The 27,984-nt window shown below is 42.7% G+C and overlaps 1 protein-coding gene across 1 annotated transcript in view; it reads right to left on the bottom strand.

Moving 5' to 3' along the window:
• LOC130477432 (gamma-aminobutyric acid receptor subunit pi-like) overlaps positions 1-19,944 on the bottom strand; it is a 45,325-nt gene extending 25,381 nt beyond the window's left edge. The window contains exons 1-5 of the mRNA XM_056849378.1: positions 19,863-19,944; positions 15,326-15,429; positions 8,627-8,694; positions 7,019-7,236; positions 4,629-4,711 (exon numbers count right to left, since the gene is read on the bottom strand). Of these exons, the coding sequence (XP_056705356.1) occupies positions 4,629-4,711; positions 7,019-7,236; positions 8,627-8,694; positions 15,326-15,429; positions 19,863-19,915 (526 nt within the window). The 5' untranslated portion in view covers positions 19,916-19,944. The remainder of the gene's footprint in view (positions 1-4,628; positions 4,712-7,018; positions 7,237-8,626; positions 8,695-15,325; positions 15,430-19,862) is intronic.
• Between the last annotated feature and the right edge of the window lie 8,040 nt (positions 19,945-27,984).

Below are 27,984 nucleotides of genomic sequence, written 5' to 3'. Positions count from 1 at the left end.
GTACATTATGATACAGTCCAATCTTTTCATTTGCCTTAATGGACACAAATCACTGCTGACAAACATTTATCATGTAGATGGATCTCAATGAAACTCCTCAGTGCCTGGCTGTGTGAGTCTGTAACTGTTTACAGTACAATGACATTTAAAATGGTGTTTAAAATAGGTGAAAGTGTCACATTTAGCAAATGATAAGCATTTCAGATTTTGCCTGTGCGGATAGTCAAAGCCAATCAATCTCTGAAGCCCTAGAATGTCATGAAATGCTACACCTCCATCTGCTTTAAATAAACCTCTTTTGCTTTTGGAAGAGTAAAGAGAAACTGAATAACAAGCATCCGCTATTGAAATCCAGAATTTTAATACTTTTGTGGCTACTAGGCAAATTTAAATTTACATACGATCGGAAGTCCTTCCACTCTAGACTCCTTCTTGGAAAAGGGCAGAGGAAAATATCATCCTGTAGGAAGAAGTCTTCATTCACAGAATTGGCTAATTAGAGCAAATCAGTATGTATGAATCCAGCCCACAGCCCCACACACAATGGGTTTGGATCCAGCCAGCTGTTTTACTCAGTCTTACCCATTCCCCCTCATGCTGCAGGTCTCCGTCTCACATGGATTTTGTACATGAAGGTGCCAGTTTTCTCAGCATGGCCTTTCTTTTTTTTTTGGTGATCAAAGAGAAACTGTACTTTCATTCTCACCAGCAGACAAATTGATTGGACCCTTCCAACTCAATGCCTCGTGGTCCTCACGAACTGGCTGAATCCTCCCGCTAGGCCTATCTATAGCAGCCCTCACATGAACTTGGTTTGAGACCTATTAACCCGCGGCAATCTTAAGTTTCCTGTCCCCCATTAGCTTCTTATTTCCATTCTTTCTCCTCCATCAGTTCCCCTCAAGCCTGTAAATAAAGACATGTCAAACATTTTTTAGCCTTCCTCAGCCTCAAGGACTTAACTGGCTATCTGCACAGGCAAAAATCTAAACACACATATAAGCTGCTTAATGTACCGTTCTGTCTTCTCCATATACCCTTCCCTTCATCAAATTGCTGTTTCTCTGTCTAGTCGATTGCTTACTCTGCAGCCTTTTTGGAAGCTATTCGCTTCTGCGCTCCCTGCCCATTAGCTTCTCTTTCTCCCAGGACCTCTCCCAAATCCTCAGACTGCCCCCACAAAGCTAATTCTATCCTCAAGGCATTGTGTGATGTTTCAATCCTTGCTGAGCAACAGCTTTCCTTTCCTTCACAGCAGCTGACCAAAAACATCCTGACAGCTCTGTTCCCTGAACAGTCGTAATATTTGTGAACATTCTGTGTCACTGTACGGCTCAGCCAATCATCTCCCAAAACATAATGTAATATAGATCAGCAAAGCCCTGAATACCAGAAGCCATCTAAGAGTTTGCTTGGCTGGAAAACTCTTCAGTTTGTTAGAAACTGCACTGACCCACAAGTTCTCAGGTCATGAAACATGCATTGGGTTGTGATTTCCCACATCTGTAATGCAGGGGTTGTCGAGATAGGATGGGGTGGCACTGTGTGATTTCAAAAAAAGGTACATCCAATTCTTTCTAAAACTGTCCGTGCAAATATACCCTGCAGCTGTAGCCCTCAACACACTTGGAAGTGATTTCCACTGAAATACTTACAAAGCAAATCCTATCTATGCAGCACATTATATCCCACCCTCGAAGAAGCTCAGGATAACACACATGGTTTTCCCTTCTCTGTTTTATCCCCACAACAATCTGCGAGGTAGTTAAGAAGTGAGGGCTCCTTAAACTTTTTCCACTCGCGACCCCTTTTCGCCTGAGAAATTTTTATGTGACGCCAGGTATATAGGAATATAAAATAAGTATACAAATAAAATATTTACTAATAATAAATCATAAAGAAATTTATTTTAAAACAATTCTTTTACTGTTGCCAATTTTTTCATGACCCCCACATTCAGTTACGCGACACCATACGGGTTCAACCCACAGTTTAAGAAGCTTTGGTTTAGGTGACTGGCCCAAGGTTACCCAGGAACCTTCGTAGTGGAGCAGGGATTTGAACACTGGTCCCCTGCCAGCCTCTATGGCAAAGAGCTCTTAAAGCAATGATTGGATACCTACTTGTCAGGGATATTGTAGCTCCTGCGCTGGAAGGGGATTGGACTACATGGCCCTGGTGATCCCTCCCCATTCTGAGATTAAATTAAGTTAAAATAAATTAATAATGAGCTCTTTTAAGCAGTTGTTTCATCTGTGATATAAAATGAAGTGCAAGATGTGTGACATTTCCAGAGAAATTTGCCATCGCAAGTTGCTGCTGCTGCCATTTTAGAATGCTGTTGTCATAACCACAGTCACTATTACAAGTCCTACAGAATGCAGCGGCCTTTAGTGTCACTATGATCATCTGTAAACTGATTATAAAGCTGTTTCTAACCGGGAGTTATTTGGCAATACTATTTGTTTTTCCTCCAAATGTGCACATTATTTCCATATAATGATTTCCTTAGTGCTAGAAATCCTGTTCATTCATATTAATGCTTTGACAGATGCACATTGATATTCAAAGCGTAATTCTAGAAGACGGCACTTGTTTACCTAACAACTGTTCAAACAGAATGAGGGGGAAATGCTGTAGTGTATCTTTTTCTCCCCTTTCTAACAGAGTTGAGCGTTGGAGACCAGTTAATCTGTTCACTTATTTCTCATCTCGTCTCCCTATCCCAAACTATCTAGCAAACTAAGTATCAAATGTCATGGACCACTTTACAAGGCATTACTGCTTTCCCTTCATTCAAGTTGAGAGGCACTTATACGCTCTATGAATGCATGATGGTATAATTCTTAAATACTTTGTTTGCAGATGAATGGGAATGTTAACTTCTCTGGGCCAAACTGTGAGTTCTCGAAGGAAATGCAAGTAATTATTTATTCATTTAGAACATTTCTATGCCGCTTCTTCAGTCTTGCTCGAGGCAGCTTACAATTTAAAATCATAGCATAAAACACAAGCAATTAAAAACACAAGCCATTAGAAATAAGTTTAAAAACTATCCGTGAAACAGAAGCAGATCATGGGATAGAGCGGAACCCATGCTAGCGCAGGGGCAAAACTTTAAAATCAGGGGTTTTATGTTCATGCTTCCTACAGATGGGCTGAATTCTGCTGTATACATTCCAGTGTTTATTAGGCGTTGTTAAGAGTATAATAGGGCAAATTCTCTTGGAAAAAAGCAAGAAATATTTGCTTAATTTTTGAAAATGAATTTGTGGTTTACTTTATGTAAAGAATTGTCCTATTGAGTTGTGCTTGCATGAGTGGTGGCAGAAATTAAGCCCAAACCGATAGTGTCAGCCAGTAAATCTTCCACACTTGCACAGTTGAAAATTTAACTGTTAATACAAAACTGGGACATAGCTTGAGAGAAGGAGGGTCCTGGCCTGAAGCACTTTTTTTTCTTCAGAAGCCTTAAACTAAGACCACTGGGAGAAAGGATCTGAGGTCATGACTAGGGCTATAATTCTGTGTAGTGTTAAGACTGCTTACATCCAAGAACTAATGGGATTTTCTGTGCTGCCTGACAGCACAGAAATGCAGCCAAACTACACTGGTAGCTAATTTGTTTGACCATGAAAAAGAAAACTGAAATTTGAGCACCGAGCCTATCTAGCATAAGACACATATGAATGTTCATTTACCTGTAATATGTATATGCCTTTTTCAGGGATGGCGTGGGTGACTGAACAAGGAAAAGTTCTTCTGTTCTAAATGTTTCTTCATCTACTACTTTCTCAAAGACACTCTAAGACTTTGATCCTTCCCGCCCCCCTCAGTTCTTCCTTAAGACACTGATAACTAGAAATTCCAAACACCTGTGTAACTGTTGCTAGGTAAATTTTGTTCTCCCAGTAATAAGAAATTTCTAGCTGTAAGAACTTTGAAATGTGGTGTTGGAGGAGAGTGTTACGGATACCGTGGACTGCCAAAAAAACAAATCAGTGGGTTATAGATCAAATCAAGCCTGAACTGACCCTAGAAGCTAAAATGACTAAACTGAAGCTATCATATTTTGGTCACTATATGAGAAGACAAGAGTCACTAGAAAAGACAGTCATGCTAGGAAAAGTTGAGGGCAGCAAGAAAAGAGGAAGACCCAACAAGAGATGGATTGACTCAATAAAGGAAGCCACAGCCCTCAATTTGCAAGATCTGAGCAAGGCTGTCAGAGACAGGATATTTTGGAAGACACGGATTCATAGGGTCGCCATGACTCAGAAGTGACTTGACAGAACTTGACACACACACACACACACAAGAACTTGGTGGTGATAGAAAGTGCTGTCAAGTTACAGCCAACTCATGGGCCATTTATGCATGGGTAACCTCACGTTCTCTGCCTGACTGCTTCAGGACTTCATCAGGGTTATGAATGATTTTTCCGAACTTCAGGCAATAATCAAGCAATCCACGTGGTTGCTTGCACATATATTACTGCTTCAATGGGAAGCTCTTCCCACAAAGAAGCCATTTGAAGCTGCCACACCCTAACACTAACTCATAAATCATGCGCACCTGACTAAAGTGTGGACATGCAGGGTCCTAACATGAGCAATAAGGTCGCTTACAGCTTTCCAGTTGCAAGGTGCACGTCTGTTTGTCCATAGGGTATTTTGTCAAATCCATGTTACACGCAACTGTTGTGGTTATCCTTTAAAAGCAAAATACAGATGGTTACAATCTATGCAGTGACCCCCAGCACCCAAAACAGAATGAGGTTATCCTACTTATTTGAGCTGGTTTTTCCTGTAGGCAAAACATATGGCTAAGGGGGGAAATTAGCTGATTTATGAAAAGAAAGCTGGAAAAGACCTAGGATTATGATTGCCCTGTCTCATTTGCAAGGAGCTTTGGCAAATTCTGCTACTACTAATAAATATCAAGACTGTTTATAACTAGGAACCAAACTGTATGTAAATAACCAAGAGGAATCCTCCTACCTTCAGATTGTGTATGTGGCACTGTGATGATTTTGGATAGGATTGCCAGGTCCCTCTTCGCCACCAACGGGAAGTTTTGGGGGCGGAGACTGAGGAGGGCGGGGTTTGGGGAGGGACTTCAATACCATAGAGTCCAATTGCCAAAGCGGCCATTTTCTCCAGGGGAACTGATCTCTATCGTCGGGAGGTCAGTTGTAATAGCAGGAGATCTCCAGCTAGTACCTGGAGGTTGGCAACCCTAATTTTGAATTACATATTAACTGTGTTGGATTATATATTAAGTGTGTTAGCACTAGATAAAAAGCATTTGTGGGTAGCAAAGAAAGCTATGGGGGGAGGGCTTGAATTCATACATAGGAAGAAAATGAAGGAATCTTGTTTGCTACCTCAGAACCTGCAGAAGGGACAGAAATTACGGGGGGGGGGGCTGGGAAAGATTTACTATCCTTTGCTCCCCATGGCTCTGCCTATGATTTTCTATATTACTTTACATGAAATGATAGATATTAAGATATTTGACGATTAATTTGATTGTAATAAACCACTACATTTTCATTTTCAGAGGCTGAAATGAGGTTAGGTACTTGTGTTTGCTTCACTTAGGCCATTTTTGCATGGTCAATTTTGATGCTCGCTCAAAGCTCTTTTTTAAAATGCGACTTTAAAATGCCTTTTCACGGTCCCGATGCAAAAGGAGTTCCACTCCCCCCACTCGCCTGTTCCTTTGTTCCTGTTTGCATAGCCATTAGCATATTCATAGCTAACACGCCTCTGTTGTTTTGCATTGTTCCTTGAGGGAGATTCTTCACGGCAAACACCAAAGTTCGTGTTAAATGGCCTCTTTAGTAATGCGAAGCAGGTAAGCTCCAGCTTCGCAGTCACTTCCGGAACAATGGTTCAGCGTGCAAAATTTAAAAAAAATATGCGGGCCAATTCAGCCTGGAACGTGCTGCTAATTACCATGCAAAAATGGCCTTATAGTGCAATCCTGTGTAGTTACTCCAACCACTGAAATCAGTGGGCTTAGACTAGAGTAGCTCTACATAGGAGTTCACCAATATTTTCTGCTTTTCTCTTTCCCAAGATGGAAGGTGAGTTTTTTTCTTGTTTTTTTTTCCTAACAAAAACTACACTGGGAATGAGGGTGCAAACACACAGTTGGAAGCTTTAGTCAACTGCAAAAAGTGCAGCTTTAAATTTTTTTCTCCCAGGGAAAATGTGAACAGGTGCGGAAGTGTTTGCCTATTCATAATGTGGGCCAGAAGCACAACCTTTACTCTGATGTGGTTTTCATTTCATAGTGAAATGTGATTGGCTATGTGGCACCAGTACAGTGACATCATACAGACCATGTGATCCCCAATGGATGGGATAATATAAAGACAAAGAAGCCCTTGTGTTAAAATAATGGTCCCTACTGACAGAGTGTTCCAACAGCAATGGAAGAGTGAAGTGCGGGAGTGACCCACACAACAAAAATATGTAATTTTGAACGACTGCTGAAGTCCCATATGTTCGCATATACATATTCGAAACCACATGTTCATTACAACTCTTTTACAACGAGCGTTCTCTATTTCTGCTTGGCATGCAGAAGGTCCCAGGTTCAATCCCAGGCATCTCCAGTTAAAGGGACTAGGCAGGTAGGTGATGTGAAAGACCTCAGCCTGAGACCTTGGAGAGCCACTGCCAGACTTAGTAGACAATTCTGACTTTGATGGACCAAGGGACTGATTCCGTATAAGGCAGCTTCGTGTGTTCATTCATTTAAATGGAAGGCAGTAGCACTGGCTGTGTATGTTTTCAAATGCAGAGCCATGCTCTCACCAACACCAAAATGGCTGGGGAACCCTTACAAAAGGGGGATTTCCACATGCACATCAGGTCCCAGGCTTGGAAAATAGCTAAATCAGGGGAAATATTATACATTCGATACAAGAGAATGGCCATTACACCTGAAAAATCAATTCTAGAAAGTCTTGTGATAAAGCGCAATTATTTATCAGTGGTGAACATACCGTATAGCATAAAGGACTGTTCCATTGGGATATATTCTTATTAGACGGTTTTCAACAGTAATATCATGAAGAAAAGACTTCTTTGAGTCCACTATAAAAGTATCTGGTACCCAAAGCATTTCTACGAGGCGACCGTCTAAGCTTAAGCTCTTGTTACCCTCAAAACAAAGACGTTCGTCAGTCCACCGTTGTCTTAAGAATATAGTGGCTGTGTAATCCTAAGAACACAAAACACCATTTTTCAAAAATATTAAAACTAAGAAATTATGTATTTTTTGATTCATTGGAAACAACAATTTACTAATCAGTAAGGAGCAGCTTTGGAAGTGATTGTGCCACACAGTGAGCAAAATGCATCGTCATTTCTTCTTCTGGCTGACAGCGCAGAATCTTCATGCTGAAAGGGGAAACTGTATAAAGGACAGTTCAAGCCTATCCCTGTTCTTTTTGCAGGTTCTCCTTTGGACATGACAGTAGAACGAGCTAAATACACAAGTGAAATGCATCTCTCTGGCTGCAGGAGATCTTCATGTCCAAAGCAATTTTCAAAATAGACTGCAACGGGGAAGAAACAAACAGCCCTTAGTGTCACATTTGTGTCCTCAAACGGCACTTTTCTTTCCATTCTTCTTTCTGTCACTCTCTATCATCCCGTCACTTTTTTTTACCCAGTAGTCAGAGAATTTCCATCTACTTGCACGAAAGTGGGACCCTAAACTCTCATGCTTAAGGAGAAAAAGATAGAGACATTTGACAATATTTACTTCAAGGAGTGGCAAGAGGAGAGAAAGGTAAATGTAAATCGATTTGGAGGAGGTGAACTTATAGAGCAAAGATTCTTATAACTTTGCTCCATAATTTATCCATCCTTAAGACCTCTGTCCCCTCACTGCCTGAAGTGAAACACGTTGGGATGCATGGTCTCAATTATGGAATATTCTCTGAGAAGCAAGTGACTTTTCTTTCAACAGGTTCTAAAAATATGTGGCTTTTAAAAGGTTTTTGAATTGTGTGTGAGTTGTCTTGTTTTCATTTCCATCTCCTGAAGTTCTATTTATGTAGATGTCTGCTGTTTAGTGTTACTGTTACCCATTCTACGTGGGATTGTTTACTAGCCGCTTTGCCACTCGCTCTCGCTCTCACTGAAAAGCGGAATAATTTTTTCAAAACTACAATAATTATAGGAGCATTTGGAAATTTTCCAGGCCATTTAGATAAATGTGTGTGTGAAGTGCCGTCAAGTCGCAGCCGACTTATGGCGACCCCTTTTGGGGTTTTCATGGCAAGAGACTAACAGAGGTGGTTTGCCAGTGCCTTCCTCTGCACAGCAACCCTGGTATTCCTTGGGGATCCAAATACTAACCAGGGCTAGCTGCTACTAAAAAGAATGAATATCTGTCATTGAACTACAGAGTGGAGTTTGAGATGCGGCCTAGGAAACTGGCCACACTGTCCTGAACATTTTAAAAACAAACACACAGTGCACGGTCTTTACTCTGAAACCAAAAGGATATAATACATTATACAAAGAAAAGAAGACAGAAAGCTCCTTGTTGGGGTTCATAAAATGAAATGAATTAGGAATAAGAAAAACATAAAATACTATACCATGTTTATTTCTGATATTGTATCGATGCTTGCTATATCCATACTCATTCCTACTGACACAGGGCCATCTGAAACAGATTTACAAACACACAATAAAATTCATTCTTGGCCGACTGTAGATTGTTTTATGTGCCTGTTCTTAGTATCTATGGCAGCAAATAATTTTATGTCATGCAAAACTTAATTGATATATTGGGCTGTTAGTCCACTCAACTTAAAAGCCAGTTGTAGAGTGCAAGTAAATTTTACCACTGAAAAATAATCAAAGGGTAACAGACTATAATCCACGCAAGTTATGCAAATTTCCCACAGGAATAAAGGGCAGGTCCTTGTGCTATTGCAGGATGAAGCTCATTCTCGCCACACTCCACAGTCACAATCAGAACTGGGCTTGTTGTGTGACTGGAAGGCAAAAAAAGTCCTGTATATAGGGTTGCCAACCTCCAGGTGGTGGCTGAAGATTGCCTGCTATTACAACTGATCTCCAGGCAACAGAGATCAGTTCTCCTGGAGAAAATGGCTGCTTTGGCAACTGGACTCTATGGCACTGAAGTCCCTCCTCTTTCCAAACTCCGCCCTCCTCCGGTTCCATCCCCCAAATCTCCAGGTATTTCCCAAACCGGAGCTGGCAACCCTACACATATAAGACACATTATATTGCATGAATTAGCCCAAAGAAGATTTCACAACAACTGGTTAAATGAAGTGGTCAGGGAAGGATCACTGCTCAATGGCAGAAGACATACTTTGCAGATACAAAGTCCCAGGGTCAATTCTTGCACTTACAATTAAAGGCTGTCTAAGAGAAGAACATCTGATTGGAGCACTGCCGCAGAGTGGGCAGTTCTAGACTACACAGGGCAGTGATGTGATTCATTATAAGGAATCTTCATATATTCATCAATCATTCTATTGAAGATCATACTGTGTTTAGTACTACCTTGCAGCCACAACATAAGATGGAGTTACAGTGTTTATTGATGGGGTGGGCAAAAAGAACGGCTGTACATTTTTCAACTCAAAAGTCTACAATGCCCACAATATCTTACACTCAATTTAATCCAAACAACTATTTGGGATTCAATCGACCACAGCCAATAACTGTGTGCTTAGCTACTTTTTCAGCCTTGCTCCAGGGTTTTCCTAATCCATTTTTAAACACCCAGCCTCCTAATTTTACAGACGCGGGACTTTCAGTGTACTTCCTGGGATAGGAGAGATCATCTTGAAGAGATTTCAGAGGCAGGCAGAGATTGGTGGCAGACGTGTCAGTGCCAAGGGCCCAATTGGGATGTTTCTTTCCATACTTTAGCCATTTCATTAGTGGGGTTTCCTTGACAGGAAATCATTCAGAAATCCTTATTGTTGCAGGCTGGTTTTTATCAGAAGAAAAAGGAAAGAAAAAGAATAGAGGAGGAAGAAGAAGAGTTGGTTTTATATGCCGACTTTCTCTCCCACTTAAGGAAGAATCAAACTGGCTTACAATCACCTTCCCTTCCCCTCCCCACAACAGACACCCTGTGAGGTAGGTGAGGCTGAGAGAGCTCTAAGAGCTGTGACTAGCCCAAGGTCACCCAGCTGGCTTCATGTGTAGGAGTGGGGAAACCAGCCCAGTTCACCAGATTAGCATCCACCACTCATATGGAGGGGTGGAGAATCAAACCCGGTTCTCCAGATCAGAGTCCACCGCTCTTAAGCATTACACCACACCGGTTTATTAAAGATCATTAAAGTTAGTCCAACCCAATATCTTTTCTAAAAATGTGATTTTATCATGTATTTTTTAATTTGTTAGCTGCCTGGGAGGCCCTTGTGAGGGCAGAAAGACAGGATACTAATTTTGTAAAATACATAAATAAAAATACTTATGCTAATTTAGTCTAAGTAGATTTCAATACAGCATTTATTTATACAATTTCTATTCTACCTTTCTACATAAATACACTCAAGGTAAGGTCAAACAGGTGGCAGGTGGGGCTGAGAGAGCTCCAACAGAACTGTAACTTGCCCAAGGTCGCCCAGCCGGCTGCCTGTGGAGGAGTGGGGAAACAAATCCAGTTCACCGGATTAGCCTCCACCGCTCATGTGGAGTGGGGAACCAAACCCAGTTCTCCAGATTTGAGTCCACTGCTCCAAACCACTACAGCACTCTGGCTCTCAAAAAAATTTAATATACTAAATATCAATATACAGACAAAATCACAACATGAAGAAATCCAGTAGAGTGTAGTGGTTAGAGTGACAGACTAGGTTCTAGGAGAACCAGGTTTGAGTCCCCACTCGGTGACTATGGGCCAGTCACTCTTTCTCTCAGTCCAACCTTCCCTTACAGAGAACAGGGGGATGATGTAAGCCACCTTGGGTACTCATTGTGGAAAAAAGCAGGGTATAAATAAACAGAGTAAGCTAGCAGCAATAAAAATAAAATCACATCATATGAATCAGCCCAGCAGCAATCATAAGCATCAAAACAAATAGCAGCAATAAAGATCAGCAGTAAAAATTCTAGCATGACTTGAGAGGGCAGCCTAATTTGCCCCAAACCAGCAAGGTTGCTTTTGTAAGCATCCTCATTTGGTCCTCAGCTGAGTGGGTGCAGTTTTTAACGGGGATATCGGATAGAATCAGATAGGGATATCCTTCCCCGGGAGGACAATCAGTTCTTATTTGTGACTGTGCATAACTACAGCAGGACTTTTCCCTTAAGGCCCACATTTACAGCAGATCTTTTCCTTTCATGTTTATGGAACCTTCATCAATTCTACTAATGCAGGGAAGTGAGACTTAGCTTTGCGTTTTTGTCCTTTTAAGTTTCACGTCTCCGATTTTGCAAGCAAGAATACAGAAAGACACAACTTTCAGCCTTCCCCAGATGCAGCACTGCGGAAAGAAAGCTTCCCGGACGGAACACCTGGTTCCTCAGATGTTAGGCCGTGGTGTAATTGCTTCGGGGGCTATCATGTGATCAGTCTGCAGATGGGCTCAATGAGATACCTAATTCACTGCGTTTGTAAGAACTGAAGGGCTTCTGAAAATTAATCACGCCAATCAGCCGTAAGCCAGGAAGAAGAGATGCTACGCGAGTCTTCTCAATCGAATTGTGATGGAACAAAAATGATTTGGCTGGAGGGTGACAAATTCTGTGCAAAACGTAGGGGCAGGGAGATTTAAGGGAGAAAAAAGTAATGCTGCATGAATCCATTGGGGACGATGCTAGCGTAACATTACTCTCGATTAAAGGTCTGGGAATGGGACTCAGATCTAATCAGGGCTCTGAAAGGAAGTGTTCCAGAGTTTATTTCAATAATAGTCAAACTTACCAGCAAGCCTGGCTAGACGGTAGCAAGAGACTATTTATATTCTTTATTTGTCTGTTTTTATTTTCGTTATTTATAGTCTGCCTTTCTCACAGGGACTCAAGGCGGATTACACATCGCGAGTCAGTACAATCAACCAAATGGGACATTCAATAACCAAATTGCATGCGACAGGAAAAAAGAATTTATAAACTGCAGTGGACTATTTAATCCTAGGCAACGTTACACTTGTTCTCAGCTGAGGAGATGCTCTTGAGCTGTTTTTTTTTTTAATTAAAACATTTATTTATAAGCCATGTTTTTGAGGGGTATTACAGTTAAAACATTTTTTTTTAATTGCAAAAATCCCACAACGTTATGAAAATCCTAACGATAATAAAACACGGACTCCAGTGAGCTGTTGTGCTTTATGGATTATTTTATTGAGAATAAACCTGAGAAAAACACAGACTCCAGAAAAACACAGACTCCAGAAAAAACAATCGGCTCGTGTAAAATAGAACACTATTCAATAAAGGGCTACTGGCCTCAAATATCTCCTGCCCAGTCTCTATAACCAGGTGAACACATCACCTCACACATCACATTAAACAGACAGTAAGAGGTGGGATGACTAGGTATGAACAGGAAGAAGCTTCTGAAAAGCTGATGGCACTATTTGCTGAAGAGTCCAAAAGCAGAGAGTTCTGGGGACATCTATTGGGTTGCCAACCTGGAGATCCCCTGCTATTACAACTGATCTCCAGCCGATAGAGATCAGTTCACCTGGAGAAAATGGCCGCTCGAGCAATTGGACTCTATGGCATTGACGTCCCTCTTCAAACCCTGCCCTCCTCAGGCTCCGCCCCAAAAATCTCCCACTGGTGGCAAAGAGGGACTTGGCAACCCTAGACATCTATCAGTGATCAAAGGAAATACAGTTGCCACTCCACCTGTTCCGCCCCATGGACTTCATTCTCAATTCCGTGGCACATGACTGTTCCCCACCACCGGCTCATTTTATCCTCTATTTTCTTATTCTGCAGTTTTGCAGTGATAGGACTTCTTCTGCCTGCTTTCTTGAGTAGACAGCTGCTAAAAACTGCAGCGCTAAATGGACTTTTAGCACATGTCCCTTAATGGCTGTGAACTACGGTCACTAAATGGAAGCCCTGTGTTCACAGGTAGCGTACCGCTGAATGCCAGTGGCTGTGGGAAGGCAACAACAGATGGAGGCTTTGGGTCTCCATGCCCTACTCGAAGGCTTTTCAGAGCCATCTAACTGGCTGAGAGAAACAGGGTGCTGGACAAGATATACCTTTGCTCTGACAGCAAATGAGTCTTCTTCCTACACATTATCAAATCAAATAAACAGATACCCCATGAGCCAGCGTGGTTTGGAGCGGTGCATTTGGAGCGGTGGATTCTGACCTGGAGCAGTGGTTTGGAGCGGTGGGTTGTGATCTGGAGAACCGGGTTTGATTCCCTACTCCTCCACATGAGTGACGGAGGCTAATCTGGTGAACTGGATTTGTTTCCCCACTCCTGCACGCAAAGCCAGCTGGGTGACCTTGGGCCAGTCACACTCTCTCAGCCCCACCCACCTCAGAGGGTGTCTGTTGTGGGAAGGGAAGGTGATTGTAAGCTGGTTTGAGTCTCCCGTAAGTGGTAGAGAAAGTCGGCATATAAAAACCAACCCTTCTTCTTCTTAATTCATCCATCTTGTAATAAAGCTTGATAGAATGTAGAGAAATTTGATCTTAAGATCTTCTAATGGCATTAAATAATTTATTTAATGTGGTTCCTCCTTCTCTCCAATAGATGGCAATATGTCTTTCTTGCCTCTTTCTGCTTTGGAAGTCCATAAGGCAAAACCAATAATGGATAAGTGTCTACCATCATTAAACAGACCTGAATGCTTCTCCACAAATACTGGATTGATACTTATAAACAGAAATTACTTTTATTCTCTCCTACTTCAAGCCAGAAACAGAAAACTGTGTTTGACAGGGGAAAATAGGCCTATAATTTGCAGCAGCGCACCTACAGCACTGACATATTTTACTAGTCAAAGGCTAGAAATAACTACATTAAGATATTTCAGTATGTGGTACACACACAGATAAAAGAAGAAAATGGATGCTGAGAAGCAGCAAGAAGAAGCGGCAATTGTGCTCAAGTGCCTATGCTGTTTAATGCGATTACTGATCTGCAAACAGGAATAATGAAATAAGGGTGATAATAACAACAACAGAAGTGTTCATAACTGGAAAATTATAATCTTTCATCTGCTTTTACAGTACATGGTGTGGTCGCTCATATACGCGTTTCAACATTTGATAGCTACAACTTCTATGAATGAGCCATAAGAACATAAGAAAAGCCATGCTGGATCAGACCAAGGCCCATCAGTTCCAGCAGTCTGTTCACACAGAGGCTAACCAAGTGCCTCCAGGAAGCCCACAAACAAGACGACTGCAGCAGCACCATCCTGCCTGTTTTCCACCACACCCAATATAATAGGCATGCTCCTCTGATCCTGGAGAGAATAGGCATGCATCATGACTAGTAGCCATTTTGACTAGTAGCTATGGATAGCCCTCTCCTCCATGAACATGTCCACTCCCCTCTTAAACCCTTCCAAGTTGGTAGCCATCATCACATCCTGGGGCAGGGAGTTCCACAATTTAACTATGCGTTGTGTCAATAAATATTTCCTTTTATCTGTTTTAAATCTCTCACCCTCCAGCTTCAGCAGATGACCCCGTGTTCTAGTATTATGAGAGAGTGAGAAAAGCTTCTCCCTGTCCACTGAGAAGAACTAATGCCAGAGAACAACACTAAACGCATAACGTTCATATATTCTTTTCCACGGGCACCACATCAGGGACACCTGCTCTAGTAAACATATTACTTTTACAACAGGTACTATCCTTGTCTCTGTACTTTGTAGACCACTATTATACAGAATCTCCAAACATCTCCGAATCAATATGGGTCCAGCATTATACCAATATATTCAACGATTATACACAGCCTTTGGTTAACAAAGTAATTTCATCCTCCATCCCAGCTTGGCTTCCAGTTGACACCGAAGAAATTTTGTCATTAATTAACTCATTGAAAAAACACAAATCTCCTGGCCCTGATGGCATCCCAAATGAACTACTACTAATATACAGAATCTGGATTATATGAGCCAATCTGTCAGACTGGGAGAACCTTGCCTCAGTACTGCAGAATCAGAATTAAATCCACAATAAAGGACATCCTATCCTTTCAAAACCATACAATGCAGTCCAAGATAAAGGACTGGCAAGGTTCCCATTATTTCATTTCTCATTCTTCAGATGCCCCATGGTATCAAACAGATTATTCCAGTCATATCACATTTTCTACTTACTGTCAAAAAATGGGCGCAGATACTTGTTATATCCTTTCATTATTTTCTGTATGGTAGGCGGAAGAATTTCACCTTTTCCTTCAGCTGGGGGAACTTTCATTAATCTGACAGGGAAGAAGAACAGGGAGGTTGTTCCTTACTATACAATTGTGTTTATTAGAAAATTGATAACCCTGTACTATTGCTGCTGCTGAAGACAGCTGTTTTCCAAGTACCTATTGTCTGAAGCTGTGGCAATAGCAGCATCCCCTCAAAAGCCAAGCATGATAAAACTGTTAATCTTTCCAAAGCGGAATTTATCAGTCTTAGGTTCTACCCAAATTTGCTACTACTGCCCCAATAACTGAACAAAACTCAAAAGGAGTTCCGTTTCTTCTCTCACTGCTTTTGTGAGATGTGAAACAGTAGACCTTTTCTTGTCCGTTATAGTGACGCTTCTTTTCATATACCATGAAATCTGCTTATCAGAGTCCCCCAAGAGAAAATATGGTGGCATTGTTTCTTTGTTGAAGGAGAATGTATTTTTCTGTTCATCTCCCCAAATCCCCCAAAACCAACCTTAACAGAGATAAACACAGAATCAGCAATGCAAAGGAGAATCCATGAAGTGCAATTATAGAAGCATCCTCCTATGTATACAAACCGTTGCTAAAAGAACATGAAAATTCAATTTATAACTCTGCTTAGGGTTGCACTACCAGTTCTCTAAGGTGCCGTTGGTGCTTGGGCTTCTTACCGAGTGATATTTCAAGATGATTGTTAACTGCCTCGTTTTGCATTTTGAAAGCTACAACAGTGTTCATTACCTACTGCACCATACCATCGTATATTTTAAGTGTACTGTCAAGATGAAAACACTTTGCAGTCCTAAAATCCACATTAAACTCCCATCCTAGAATACAGGACTTCATTTTTATGCCTGCATGCTTCTTTCCCATTCCATCGCAATCATATGATTATGGTTCCCTCTTGAACTCCTTTATTCCAAGCAAGACAACACTGGTCCATATGCTGCAGTATTGTTTACTGCAGTGGTTCTCAGCCTGGGGCCATATGGCCCCCGGAGAGGGGCAGGATATTTTAAGGGGGCCACAGGTGAAAAATGCATAAATGGGGGGCCACGGCATGAGACTAGGGGGCCACAGAGGGAAGTGAGAAGTGAAGAAAACAGAAACATATGAAAACCTAACACATGCCTTTCTTCATTGCACTTCTATGTATCATTTGCAACTGTGGATTTTTGTATCGCTGTAATCTTGTGCAACGGTGGTAGAGGCTTTGTTCTCCCTTGTATGTGAACATTGTTGTTTATTAGCATGTTGTATTCCCTTTTTGTGGGGTATTTTTCGTAAATTTCAGTTTCCCAATAGGAACGGCATGTGTGCATTTTGTGTGGTTGTTTATGCTTCTTTGTTCCTTGACTATTTACAAACAAATCGTTTAAATAGCTACCTTTCTACCGGTAGGACAGGGGGGCCACAGGAAGGAAACAAGGTTGGAAGGGGGCCATGGTTGGAAAAAGGATGAGAACCACTGGTTTACTGTATCTCAGAGATTGGGTGTTCTTTGAGGATGGATGCATCCCACTTTCCCAGCTATCTCCCGGTCAGGGATGGATTGCTCATTTAACTTACAGGGAAATTTCCTATAGGGCCACTGCCCTAGAGAGCTGCTGCTGGCAGCCAAGAACCAGCAACACTGCCAGTGCATCAGGAACCTTTTGGCTCAGACCCTTCGTTAATAATTTGGTGTCAGCTCATCAGTTGTCTCCTCTGGGAGCGAGGTACGTTTAGCCTGGAGAGGAGAATCTGCATTAACAGAAGTATAGTGTCCAGATCACGTGAAGTGATGGTATCGCTTTACTCTGCCCTGGTTAGATCTCACCTAGACTATTGTGTTCAGTTTTGGGCACCACAATTTAAGAAAGATGTAGATAAGCTGGAACGGGTCCAGAGGAGGGCAACAAAGATGGTGAGGGGTCTGGAGACCAAGTCCTATGAGGAAAGGTTGAAGGAGCTGGGTATGTTTAGCCTGAAGAGGAGAAGACTGAAAGGGGGATATGATAACCATCTTCAAGTAATTGAAGGGCTGTCATATAGAGGAGGGTGCCGAGTTGTTTTCTGTTGCCCCAGAAGGTCGGACCAGAACCAAAGGGTTAAAATTAAATCAGAAGAATTTCCATTTAGACATTAGGAAGAATTTTCTAAGTCAGAGCGGTTCCTCAGTGGAACAGGCTTCCTTGGGAGGTGGTGAGTGCTTCTTCGCTGGAGGTTTTTAAGCAGAGGCTGGATGGCCATCTGTCAGCAATGCTGTTTCTATGACCTTAGGCAGATCGTGAAAGGGAGGGCATCTTGGCCATCTTCTGGTTTGTAGCACCAGAGAGGTGCTCAGCTGGGCTTGTTCTAGGGCCATTTTCACTTCCCAGTCTGTTCGTCTTCCCCGACACAGTGTGTGTGTGTGAGACTGTCTGTTTTCTCTGCTTCCCTGCACTCTAATGCATGGTGGCCTTTTGCACCTAAAAAAGCACTTCGGCAGATGGGAGTGAACACATGGACACATGGAGCTGCCTTATACTGAATCAGACCCTTGGTCCATCAAAGTCAGTATTTTCTACTCAGACTGGCAGCAAGCTCCCCAGGGTCTCAGGCAGAGGTCTTTCACATCACCTTCTTGCCTAGTCCCTTTTTAACTGGAGATGCCAGGGATTGAACCTGGGACCTTCTGCATGCCAAGCAGATGCTCTACCACTGAGCCACGGCCCCTCCCGAAACTCTACAGCATCACAAAGCCTTTCATAGTCCAGCAGTCCATGACAAGCTGTGTCCACCTGAGAGCCAGTGTGGTGTAGTGGTTAATAGCGGTGGTTTGGAGCAGTGGACTCTGATCTGGAGAACCGGGTTTGATTCCCCACTCTTCCACAAGAGCGGTGGAGGCTAATCTGGTGAACTGGATTTGTTTCCCCACTCCTACACATGAAGCCTGCTGGGTGACTTTGGGCTAGTCACACTCTCTCAGCCTCACCTACCTCACAGGGGGCACTTTCACACATCCTGTATAATGCACTTCCAATCCACTTTCAATCCACTTTAACGATTGTTTGCAGGTGGATGTTGCCGTTTCACACAGTAAAATCCAGCTCAAAGTGCATTGAAAGTGGATTGAAAATGCATTATTTAGGATGTGTGAAAGCGCCCAGGGTGTCTGTTGTGTGGAGGGGAAGGGAAGGTGACTGTAAGCCGGTTTGATTCTTCCTTAAGTGGTAGAGAAAGTCAGCATATAAAAACCAACTCCTCCTCCTCGGCTCTCATTGAGACCAAAACCTGATTCCTAATACTACAATCTGAAAGCCACCAAAACCAAAGGATTCTCCAGATACCATTCTCCCTTTTATTGCCTGAAGGGGCCCAGTGTATTGTACACTGATTATGAATACCCAAATAAATATTTGAAAAACTAAACTAGTCAATAATCTCCACTATAACAGCTACAAATGGGGAGCTGATGCTCACATATCTGTTAAAAGGACCAAGACCAACATTGTCAGTTTCACAAACACCCACCAGTACCAGCAAAAGGGAAGTTTTCACACATTTAAATTTAAAGTGGTTCTTTTGTTCGATCTGCTTTGTAACCAGCTTCCACATTGTTCCTGCGTGTTGCAAGTACATCTTTTCCACTTTCTCTTCCATATTAGCAACTATCAGATGCTCCCATGAACAATGCGAGAGGCTCAAAGGCAATTTAAGTGCTGCATCTGAAAATGCCCAGGCTGTCAGACACCATCCGCCACCCTTGGCGACATAATGCACCATATGTGCACACACACATATGCACGCACAGAGCTTTCTCTGCAGCATTCAGTGACAAGCGTGCCCTGTCACAAGCAAGCAGGGAAATCACATGCAAACACCCCTAAAAACAAAAGACTCCCCAACAGGTGCAGTGACGGGATTCACAGAAGAGCAAATAAGCTAAGGCTCCGCATTATGTTTTGCAGCTGCAGGACTGCAAGAAACAACTGTGAATAGGCAAAGCTTGCATGTGTGTGCGCGCACATACACACAGGGACAGAAGAAGAAGAGTTGGTTTTTATATGCCGAATTTCTCTACCACAAGGAAGAATCAAACCGGCTTACAATCATCTTCCCTTCCCCTCCCCACAACAGACACCCTCTGACGTAGGTGGGGCTGAGAGAGCTCTAAAAGAGCTGTGACTGGCCCAAGGTGACCCAGCTGGCTTCATGTGGAGGAGTGGGGAAGCCAACCCGGTTCACCAGATTAGCCTCTGCCGCTCATGTGGAGGAGTGGGGGAATCAAACCCGGTTCTCCAGATCAGACTCTACTGCTCCAAACCACCGCTCTTAACCACTACACCATGCTGGCTCACCACACAGGGTATGACACTAACTCAGGGCCAAGTATTGTAAAGCACTAAAACCTGGATTTTCTATTTTTGCCATCGGGAAAGTAGTCTTTCATCAAACCCAATGCATGCCCGGATAACTGTAAGAACAATGTAGTAAATACCAGCTCTTACCTGCACAATATCATTACAAAGAGGACTTGGAAACCCCAGCTCAAGGTACACATTGCTGAAGATGGCTCCAAAAATCCTATTATTTCCTAAAAGCAAAGGAAGACAAGCCTTACTCACACAGCACTATGAAAAATACTGGCTACATGAAGACAATTTCACACGCATTATTTGAAAACAGCAGATAGCGATACTGCTTAGTCCAAAGCATTTCCCAAGGGCATTACTCTAATCCGGCTTTGCAGCTTTGTGTTTTATCACATGTAGTCATTTGAAAGGGATTCCCTTCGACTTGAATGAAGCTTTAAAGTAAACGGGCCAAGGATAGAGCCCGATCCTACGCGGTCACAATAGCAGCTGAAACACACAAGCCAAGATCTGTACTACAATAGTTACCCGAGTGGTGTAATGGTTAGAGGAGGGGTTTCAAACGTAAGGCCCACGGGCTGGATCTGGTCCCTTGAGAGATCTTATCTGGCCCGTGAGCCAGCCACCCCCCTCCACTCCCAATCTGGGCTGGCGAGGCATAGCTCTGCCCCCACCAAGTGACATTTACGTCCTATCCGGCCCTCGTAACAAATGAGTTCGACACCCCTGGGCTGGATCTGGGAGACCCAGGTTCAAATCCTTAATCTGTCATGGAAGCTCGCTGGGTGATCTGGGACCAATCATACACACACTGTCTATCCTATGTCATAGGGCTGTTGTGTGGATAAAATGGAGAAGAATTCTTCTAAACCACTTTGGGTCTCCGTTGGGGGGAGGGGAAAGTGGGTTATAAATGAAGTAAAATCAACAATACTGTACAGATTTGTCCCAAGCAAGTGGCTAGATCTGGCTTTCCCAGGAAACTCCTGTCCAAACCCCTTACTATTTGCTCCAGCTTCCTCTCTGTAGTGGATAGGGTTGCCAGCTGCAGGTTGGGAAATATCTAGAGATTTTGGGGACGGAGCCTGAAAAAGGCGGGGTTTGGGGAGGGGAGGGACACCAATGCCATAGAGTCCGATTGGCAAAGCGGCCATTTCCTCCAGGGGAAGTGATTTCTATCAGCTGGAGTTCAGTTGCAATAGCTGGAGATCTCCAGCTAGTACCTGGAGGTTGGCAGCCCTAGCAATGGTAGTGCCTTGGGCAGCTTCTTGAACCGTAGCGCTAGTGAGCTCCGCCGTGATTGGCCGCTGCTCAGTGCCACATGGTTCTGGCAATGGTTTCATGTCAAGATTCTTGAGTCCAATTTTATACACACACAAAAATAGTAAACAAAAAAAGTAACAAGAATTAACCCAAATTATATTTACAGTATCTGAAAATAATTACTGTCCAAAATAATCTGTTTCCAGTATTGTAGAAATAATTCTTCTTTATATCCCAAACAACTGTTTTTTAAGGTCTGTGGGTGAGTCTGCCCCATGCCCCAGTTCAATTGGAAAAGAACGCCTGAAGCAAATCGTTTCCCCAGCATGGTGTTGTGGTTAAGAGAGGTGGTTTGGAGCCGTGAGCTCTGATCTGGAGAACCAGGTTTGATTCTCCACTCCTCCACATGAGCTAATCTGGTGAACTGGATTTGTTTCCCCACTCCTACACACGAAGCCAGCTGGGTGGCCTTGCGCTAGTCACACTCTCTCAGCCCCACCTGCCTCTGAGGGTGTCTGTTGTGGGGAAGGGAAAGGAAGGTGATTGTAAGTCAGTTTGGTTCTTCCTTAAGTGGTAGAGAAAGTCAGCATATAAAAACCAACTCTTCTTCTCATGGCACCACCGCCTTTTTGAGCTTTCCCTCCCAAGTGACCTACTGTAACACATTTGTAGTGATGTTATATGTCAAATAGCGTAATCAGCTTTAAAAGCAATGGCCTCCCTAGTATGGAGCCAGTAGGTAGAGACAAGGAAGGACCGAGAAGACTCTGTCAAACTGGGATAGATTCTAACTCCCTTTTAAAGCCACCAAAACCAGTGAGCGGTAAGGACCACAACCTGTTGCAGCAGACTATGATTATGCAGCCTTACTATGATTTTGCCCAAATGTAATTTGGTATCAGAATATTTAGAGCGAATATCTAATAGTTCTTGATTGATTAGCAATGTACAATATAGTGTAGATCCTAATGGAACTATCTACAGCAAGGAATATTTTAATTCAGGAATTAATCTGCTTCATATGACCATTGAATTACGATCTAGCTTGATTTCAAAGGGTAGCTGCGTTGGTCTGCAGTAGAACAGCTAGATTAGACTCCAGTAGCATTTTAGAGACCACCAACATTTTCAAGGTATGAGCTTTCGAGAGTCAAAACTCCCTTCGTCAGGGAGCTTTGACTCTCAAAAACTCATACACTAAAAATCTAAGACGCTACTGGACTCGACTCTAGCTACTTAGCTTGGACATCTCAACAGGTCCCTTTTTTTTCAGAAGGTGTTTGTTACAAGCTAGAAAGAATATTAAAGGAGGAGGGTTGGAAGAAAACCTTTAAAAATTAAGCCGCTGTGGTAGGAATGGAAAGCTCTGTCAACGGGGTGACCAATATTGTGATGGGAGAGGGAACAGAAACACTGCAGACTCCAGTGCTGCAGAAGTTCCTGGTACAGCTGCCGGCAGGGCCGGTGCTACCATTAGGCGACTAGGCGGTCGCCTAGGGCGCAGACCTCAGAGGGGCGCAAAACTGGCCTGAGAGGGACAGTGTGTGTGTGTGTGTGTGTGTGTGTGTGTATATATATATATAATTTTAAGAGAAGTATAACAGTGCTATGGAATATAACTAATTATAACGCCTTAAAAAAGTTTTGTAGGAATGCATCAGGCATTTATTTTTTCTACAAGACATCTGTTTTTGAAAATTGGTTAGCAATGGAGGGGGGGGGCACAAGTAGTTAGCCTTGCCTAGGGCGCAAAAATGACTGATACCGGCCCTGGCTGCTGGGTTCACTTTTTGAATACCTCTAATTGATGAGAGCGGGCCAGACGTCCTGTCTGCCCTTTGTTACAAGCTGTAGCTTTAATGCCTTCATTTGGCTGACAAGTTAGCTGCTGGCATGCCAGCCAGCCAGCTTATACTTTCAAGCAGCATTTCTCTGTTACAAGCACAGTGCAGGCAGACAGCTGAGGAATACGTGAACAAGCTCTGTTTAGATTGGGATCCAAAATAATGCCTGTTCTAGGCGGCGGTTTCTGTGTTGTCTCAAGAGAACAACAGTGCAACCCTCTGCAAAGTTAGTCCAGTGTATGCCCATGGATTTCACTTGGCTTTAGTTTTGGCTTGTTTATTTACTTGTTATACCCACTTTACACCCCAGTGGGTACCCAAAGTGCAACAACCAGTGAGTTAAGTTAGGTTGAGAGTATGTGAATGGCCTAAGGTCACTCAGCAGGCTTCTATGGAGGAGAAGGGATTCAAACCTGGTCTTCCAAATCCTAGCCCCTATACCATGCTGAATCAAGCAGGTGCAGAGGAGAGTGACGATGATGATCAGGGGGCTGGAGACCAAGCTTTATGAGAAAAGACTGAGGGAGTTGGGAATGTTTAGTCTGGATAAGAGGAGGTTTAGGGGGGACATGATTGCTCTCTTTAAGTATTTGAAGGGCTGTCACTTAGAGGAGGGCAGGGAGCTGTTCCTGTTGGCAGCAGAGGATAGGACTCACAATAATGGGTTTAAATTGTGGGAGGAAAGGTACCAGCTGGATATTAGGGGGAAAAATTTATAGTAAGAGTTGTTTGACAGTGGAATCAGCTACCTAGGGAGGTGGTGAGCTCCCCTCACTGGCAGTCTAAGCAGAGGCAGGACAAGCACTTGTCAGAGATGCTCTAGGTTGATCCTGCATTAAGCAGGGGGTTGGACTAGATGGCCTGTATGGTCCCTTCCAACTCTATGAGTATATGATTCTATGACCTGAGTAACTCTGCATAGGACTGCATGATAGGCCAAAAAATCTTCCTTTGAATGAACAAATATGCAAGCGATTGACTCCCATGACTAAAAGGGGCAACTACACATTACTTCCAAGAACATATAACCAAAGAACAAGAGAAATTTGGAAAGGAAGATGCTTGCAAGAGAAGGGGCTATAACCCTTCCCATACCCACCACTTCTCTGTTCCAAATCAGCCTCCAACCACTTTTCCTCCAGGAAGATTCTCCTTTTGGACATCCAAAACCTTGCATGAGGAAAAGATTAAGGGACAATTTGGAAAGGAGAAGCTATTTCAATATGATTCCATGGTTGGTGATATATGGTGTCCATTTGATAATGGACTGGTTTAGTTTATATTGATTTTGTTGCTTCTGATCTGATTTTAGTACTGCTAATAGTCCAACTTATGCTGTGATGTTTTGCTGTTCTATATATAGATTATTTATCTGGATTTAATTCTATGGCTGCATACCAACTTGGATGTGTGTTTGTTTTAAAATAGAAAAGTGATATAGAAACTATCTAAGGAAATTAATGCAACCCTAAAGAGTCAGAGAGAATTAAAGGTCACGAGGATATACTTCACTGGATTATTTGGATGTTATCGACAAAACTTTGCCTAGTTTGTAGTGAATTTGTAGTGTGGTCATAGATATTAATACAATATATAAACACAAAGCCTTAGATAAGAACAGAAACACAAAGTTAAAATGTGGACATCTTGTTTTTCATATTTTTGAACACAACTTTTTTCACCTTGTCACTGAGTAGACAAGCTTGAGGTCACACTGGATTGCAATTTATGCTAAACTTATTCAGTTGGCAAGTACAGGAATTTGAATTTTAAAACGGAGACGCAATTCAAGAAGGGTTATTTCTTTATTTGGGGGGGCACCTTAGACTAACAAATTTACTGAAGCATAAGCTTTCTGTGGGGGAGAGCTAGGGTTGCCAGATCTGGGTTGGGAAATCCTTGAAGATTTGGGGTGGGTGGGGGAGTCTGGGGTTTGGGGAAGGGAGGGACTTCAGCAGGATATACTGCCATAAAGTCCGCCCTCTGAAGCTGCCATTTACTCCAGAGGGACTGATCTGTAGTCTGGAGAACAGTTGTTAATTCCAGGAGATCTCCACACCCCACCTGAAGGTCGACAACTCTAACAACAGTATACCAGCTATCAGAGGAGGGACTATATTTTGTATGAGACACTGTGCATCCAGAATTTGGCAGGGACCGAAAGTTTCATCCATTAAACTTTCACTATTTCATAACGTACAGGACAAATAACATTCACATATCAATGTTTGATTAAAGTATTACAATAGCTCTAATTCTAAATACTAACTAGTAGAGAAAGACAATTGGTGCCTCTACTGTGCCAGAGAACATGACCCATGATTTAAGATCATATTTGTTTTCATACCATACCTATCAATTTTCTGTAAATAAGTACACTGTAGGAAATGCACAATTATCACTAAAGCAACTTTCATGACTGTCTTGCATTTCTGAACATTTGAATGGCAGGAACAGTAGAGTTTGTTAATTCCAGATTAAAACTAGGAGCTAATTATATACCCAATGCAGCGTTTTACCTAATTGCACTTGATAACTGCAGGAAGCTGCCTTTGATTGATAGCTGGGAACAGGTGAGCTATGGCTAATTGTGCTTCCTGTTAAAGGCATCCATGGGCTGAAACACATGTCCTTTACCGAATTCTCAGATTTATGTTTTTACCCATAGCAAGATTTTTTTTTACAATATTTACTCACTTTTGTTTTCGGCAAAAGATCACAGCTTACTCTGCCACTTTGCTTCCCAAAATTATTCCAAACTATAAAAAACCAATAAGGAAGTTTTTGTACATGTACAACATACTGTCAAAAATATTCATGGAAGCTGAGGCTAAGAGCAACTCTGAAATAACAATCACATATCAACAGTAGTGACCAGAAAACCACGGCAGTGAGCGAGGGTACTTTCTAATATAGCAGTTGGAAGTACTGATGGCTGGTTTGAAGAAGAAGAGTTGGTTTTTGTATGTCAATTTTCTCTACCTTTTAAGGGGAATCAAATCGGCTTAAAATCTCCTTCCCTTCCTCTCCCCACAATAGACACCTTGTGAGGGAGGTGGGGCTGAAAGAGTTCGGAGTGAACTGTGAGTAGCCCAAGGTCACCCAGCTGGCTTCATGTGTAGGAGTGGGGAAACAAACCTGGTTCACCAGATTAGAGTCTGCCATTCATGTGGAGGAGCAGGGAATCAAACCCGGTTCTCCAGATTAGAGTCCACCGCTGTTAACTGCTACATCACACTGGCTCTCACTGTTTTAACTACCACCATTATGATTCCCTAAGTGAACCATTTGCACTAGCAGAAATCAGAACAGCACAATCTGCATCTAGCAGCACATCTGTCATTCACAAAAATACTTTAGTTGCTGGAAGAAACCCTGGTCTGGAAATGTCTTTACATGTACTTCTTTATCCTATAGTTTTAGACATGCAGAAGGGTTTGCCTCATGGGAAGAGTTAAGAAGGCCATATGTAGCAGGATGACCAAATGAGTACTGTGAAAAATGCCTGTGATAACGTTTGGTAAAATTAGCATTCCAGGGCTTAAATTCTTAGCCTCCTGAATCAGCAATGAATGTATTAAGGGTTTTTGCACATTGCAGCCTTGAGCTTCTCACCCCCGAGCTTCTCTCATACTTGTTATGTTAACCTCTGATCATTATTTAGGGAATAAAAATCAGCAGAGAAGCATTTGTAATAGGAGCGAGTGAACTGTCCAAAAGGCTTTAATTCACATTACAAACTGTCTTAAAGCAAGAGATGCTCAAAGTCCCCAAATGTAAAAGCAGCATGTGTTTATAAACAAAATCTTACATTCTAATTCAAGAATTTTTAACAAAACCTTGCATGCAAGTTTTAATATATTATTAGACCCTGACTCCTACTGATGTATGCTAGCAGTCAGAAGAGTGCTCCATTAATATAGATCATCAGCATATCTCCGAAACAGATGTTTGAGAGCCTCAAGCTGAAGATGGGGGTGGGGGTGGGAGGGAGAGAACTGTAGAGAACATGACTTGCCAAAGGCCATCCAGTATGTTTTTATGGGTGAGGGGCACATTTGAACCAAGCTCTTCCTGGTCAAAGGCCAACATTCCCGTGGCAGATTGCACTATGCCTCTCCCGATACACCCTCCAGAGAGCCTTACGCTTGTCTGAAAATAACTATATGGTAGTCCCTGGCCCCAGAACCATCTGGCTGTCATTGCCCAGGGCCAGGGCTTTTTCGGCTCTGGCCCCAGCCTGGTGGAACTCTCTGTCAAACAAGACCCATGACCTGCGGGGCTTAGCTCAATTCTGCAGGGCATGTAAGACGGAGACGTTCCACCAGGCATTTGGTTGAGGACAGCGATGGTTATGCGGATTAGTTTGCTGTGGATTAGCTGGCCTCCCACCCCTTCTTCCCTTCCCTTCCTTTATTTTTCCTTCCCTTTCCCATGCTTTAGTCCGTCCCATTCCCTGTTGCCTTTTTGTTCTTGGGCCTGTAGTCCTCTTGGTGGTTATTGGCCTTCCTGAGTGTTATCCTTAGGCCAACCTCCCTGTTTAGGACAACTAGTTATAGGAGCCAGCTATAGACTTGAGGCGCCAGCTATGTTTTTAGAATAGGTGTATAGTTTTTAAAGTTCTCATCTATATGTTTTAATGTTGATACATATTGTATATTGTATTTATTATGCTGGAAACCACCCTGAGCCTGGCTGTGCCGGGGAGGGCGGGGTATAAATCTAATAAATAAATAAAATAAATAAAAATCCTCTTAAAGTCTTTCTGAATCTAATAAATTACTGATAGTTAATGTGGTGACATCCACATAACATCTAACCTATGATACATTGATTTTTAGTGATGCAGTCCCCTCTCTCAAAAGACAAGAGGTATGACGAGGGCACAGCAATAGTTAGAACAGGTTTCACTCCAGTCCCGCCCCCCCCCCCACTAGCAAGCACCCTTCACACTTCTTGGAGTTCACTGCGGAAATCAGTCTCCTGCCAGGAACCAGATAACATTTGTCAGGGTTCTAGCTCCTGCATTCAGCCTGGAACTGACCCTGCATTCTATGGCCTTTTATGCATGGCTGTTTCCCTTGCGGTCACCCCTCTGATGACTTCGGGTCTTTGTTTAGATTATGTATGCTGTATCTGACCATCAGAGA

The sequence above is a fragment of the Euleptes europaea genome, chromosome 5, assembly GCF_029931775.1.
Source record: "Euleptes europaea isolate rEulEur1 chromosome 5, rEulEur1.hap1, whole genome shotgun sequence".
Lineage (NCBI taxonomy): Eukaryota > Metazoa > Chordata > Lepidosauria > Squamata > Sphaerodactylidae > Euleptes > Euleptes europaea.
The sequence above is the reverse complement of the archived record's forward strand: the minus strand, read 5'-3'. Positions and strand labels throughout refer to the sequence as shown.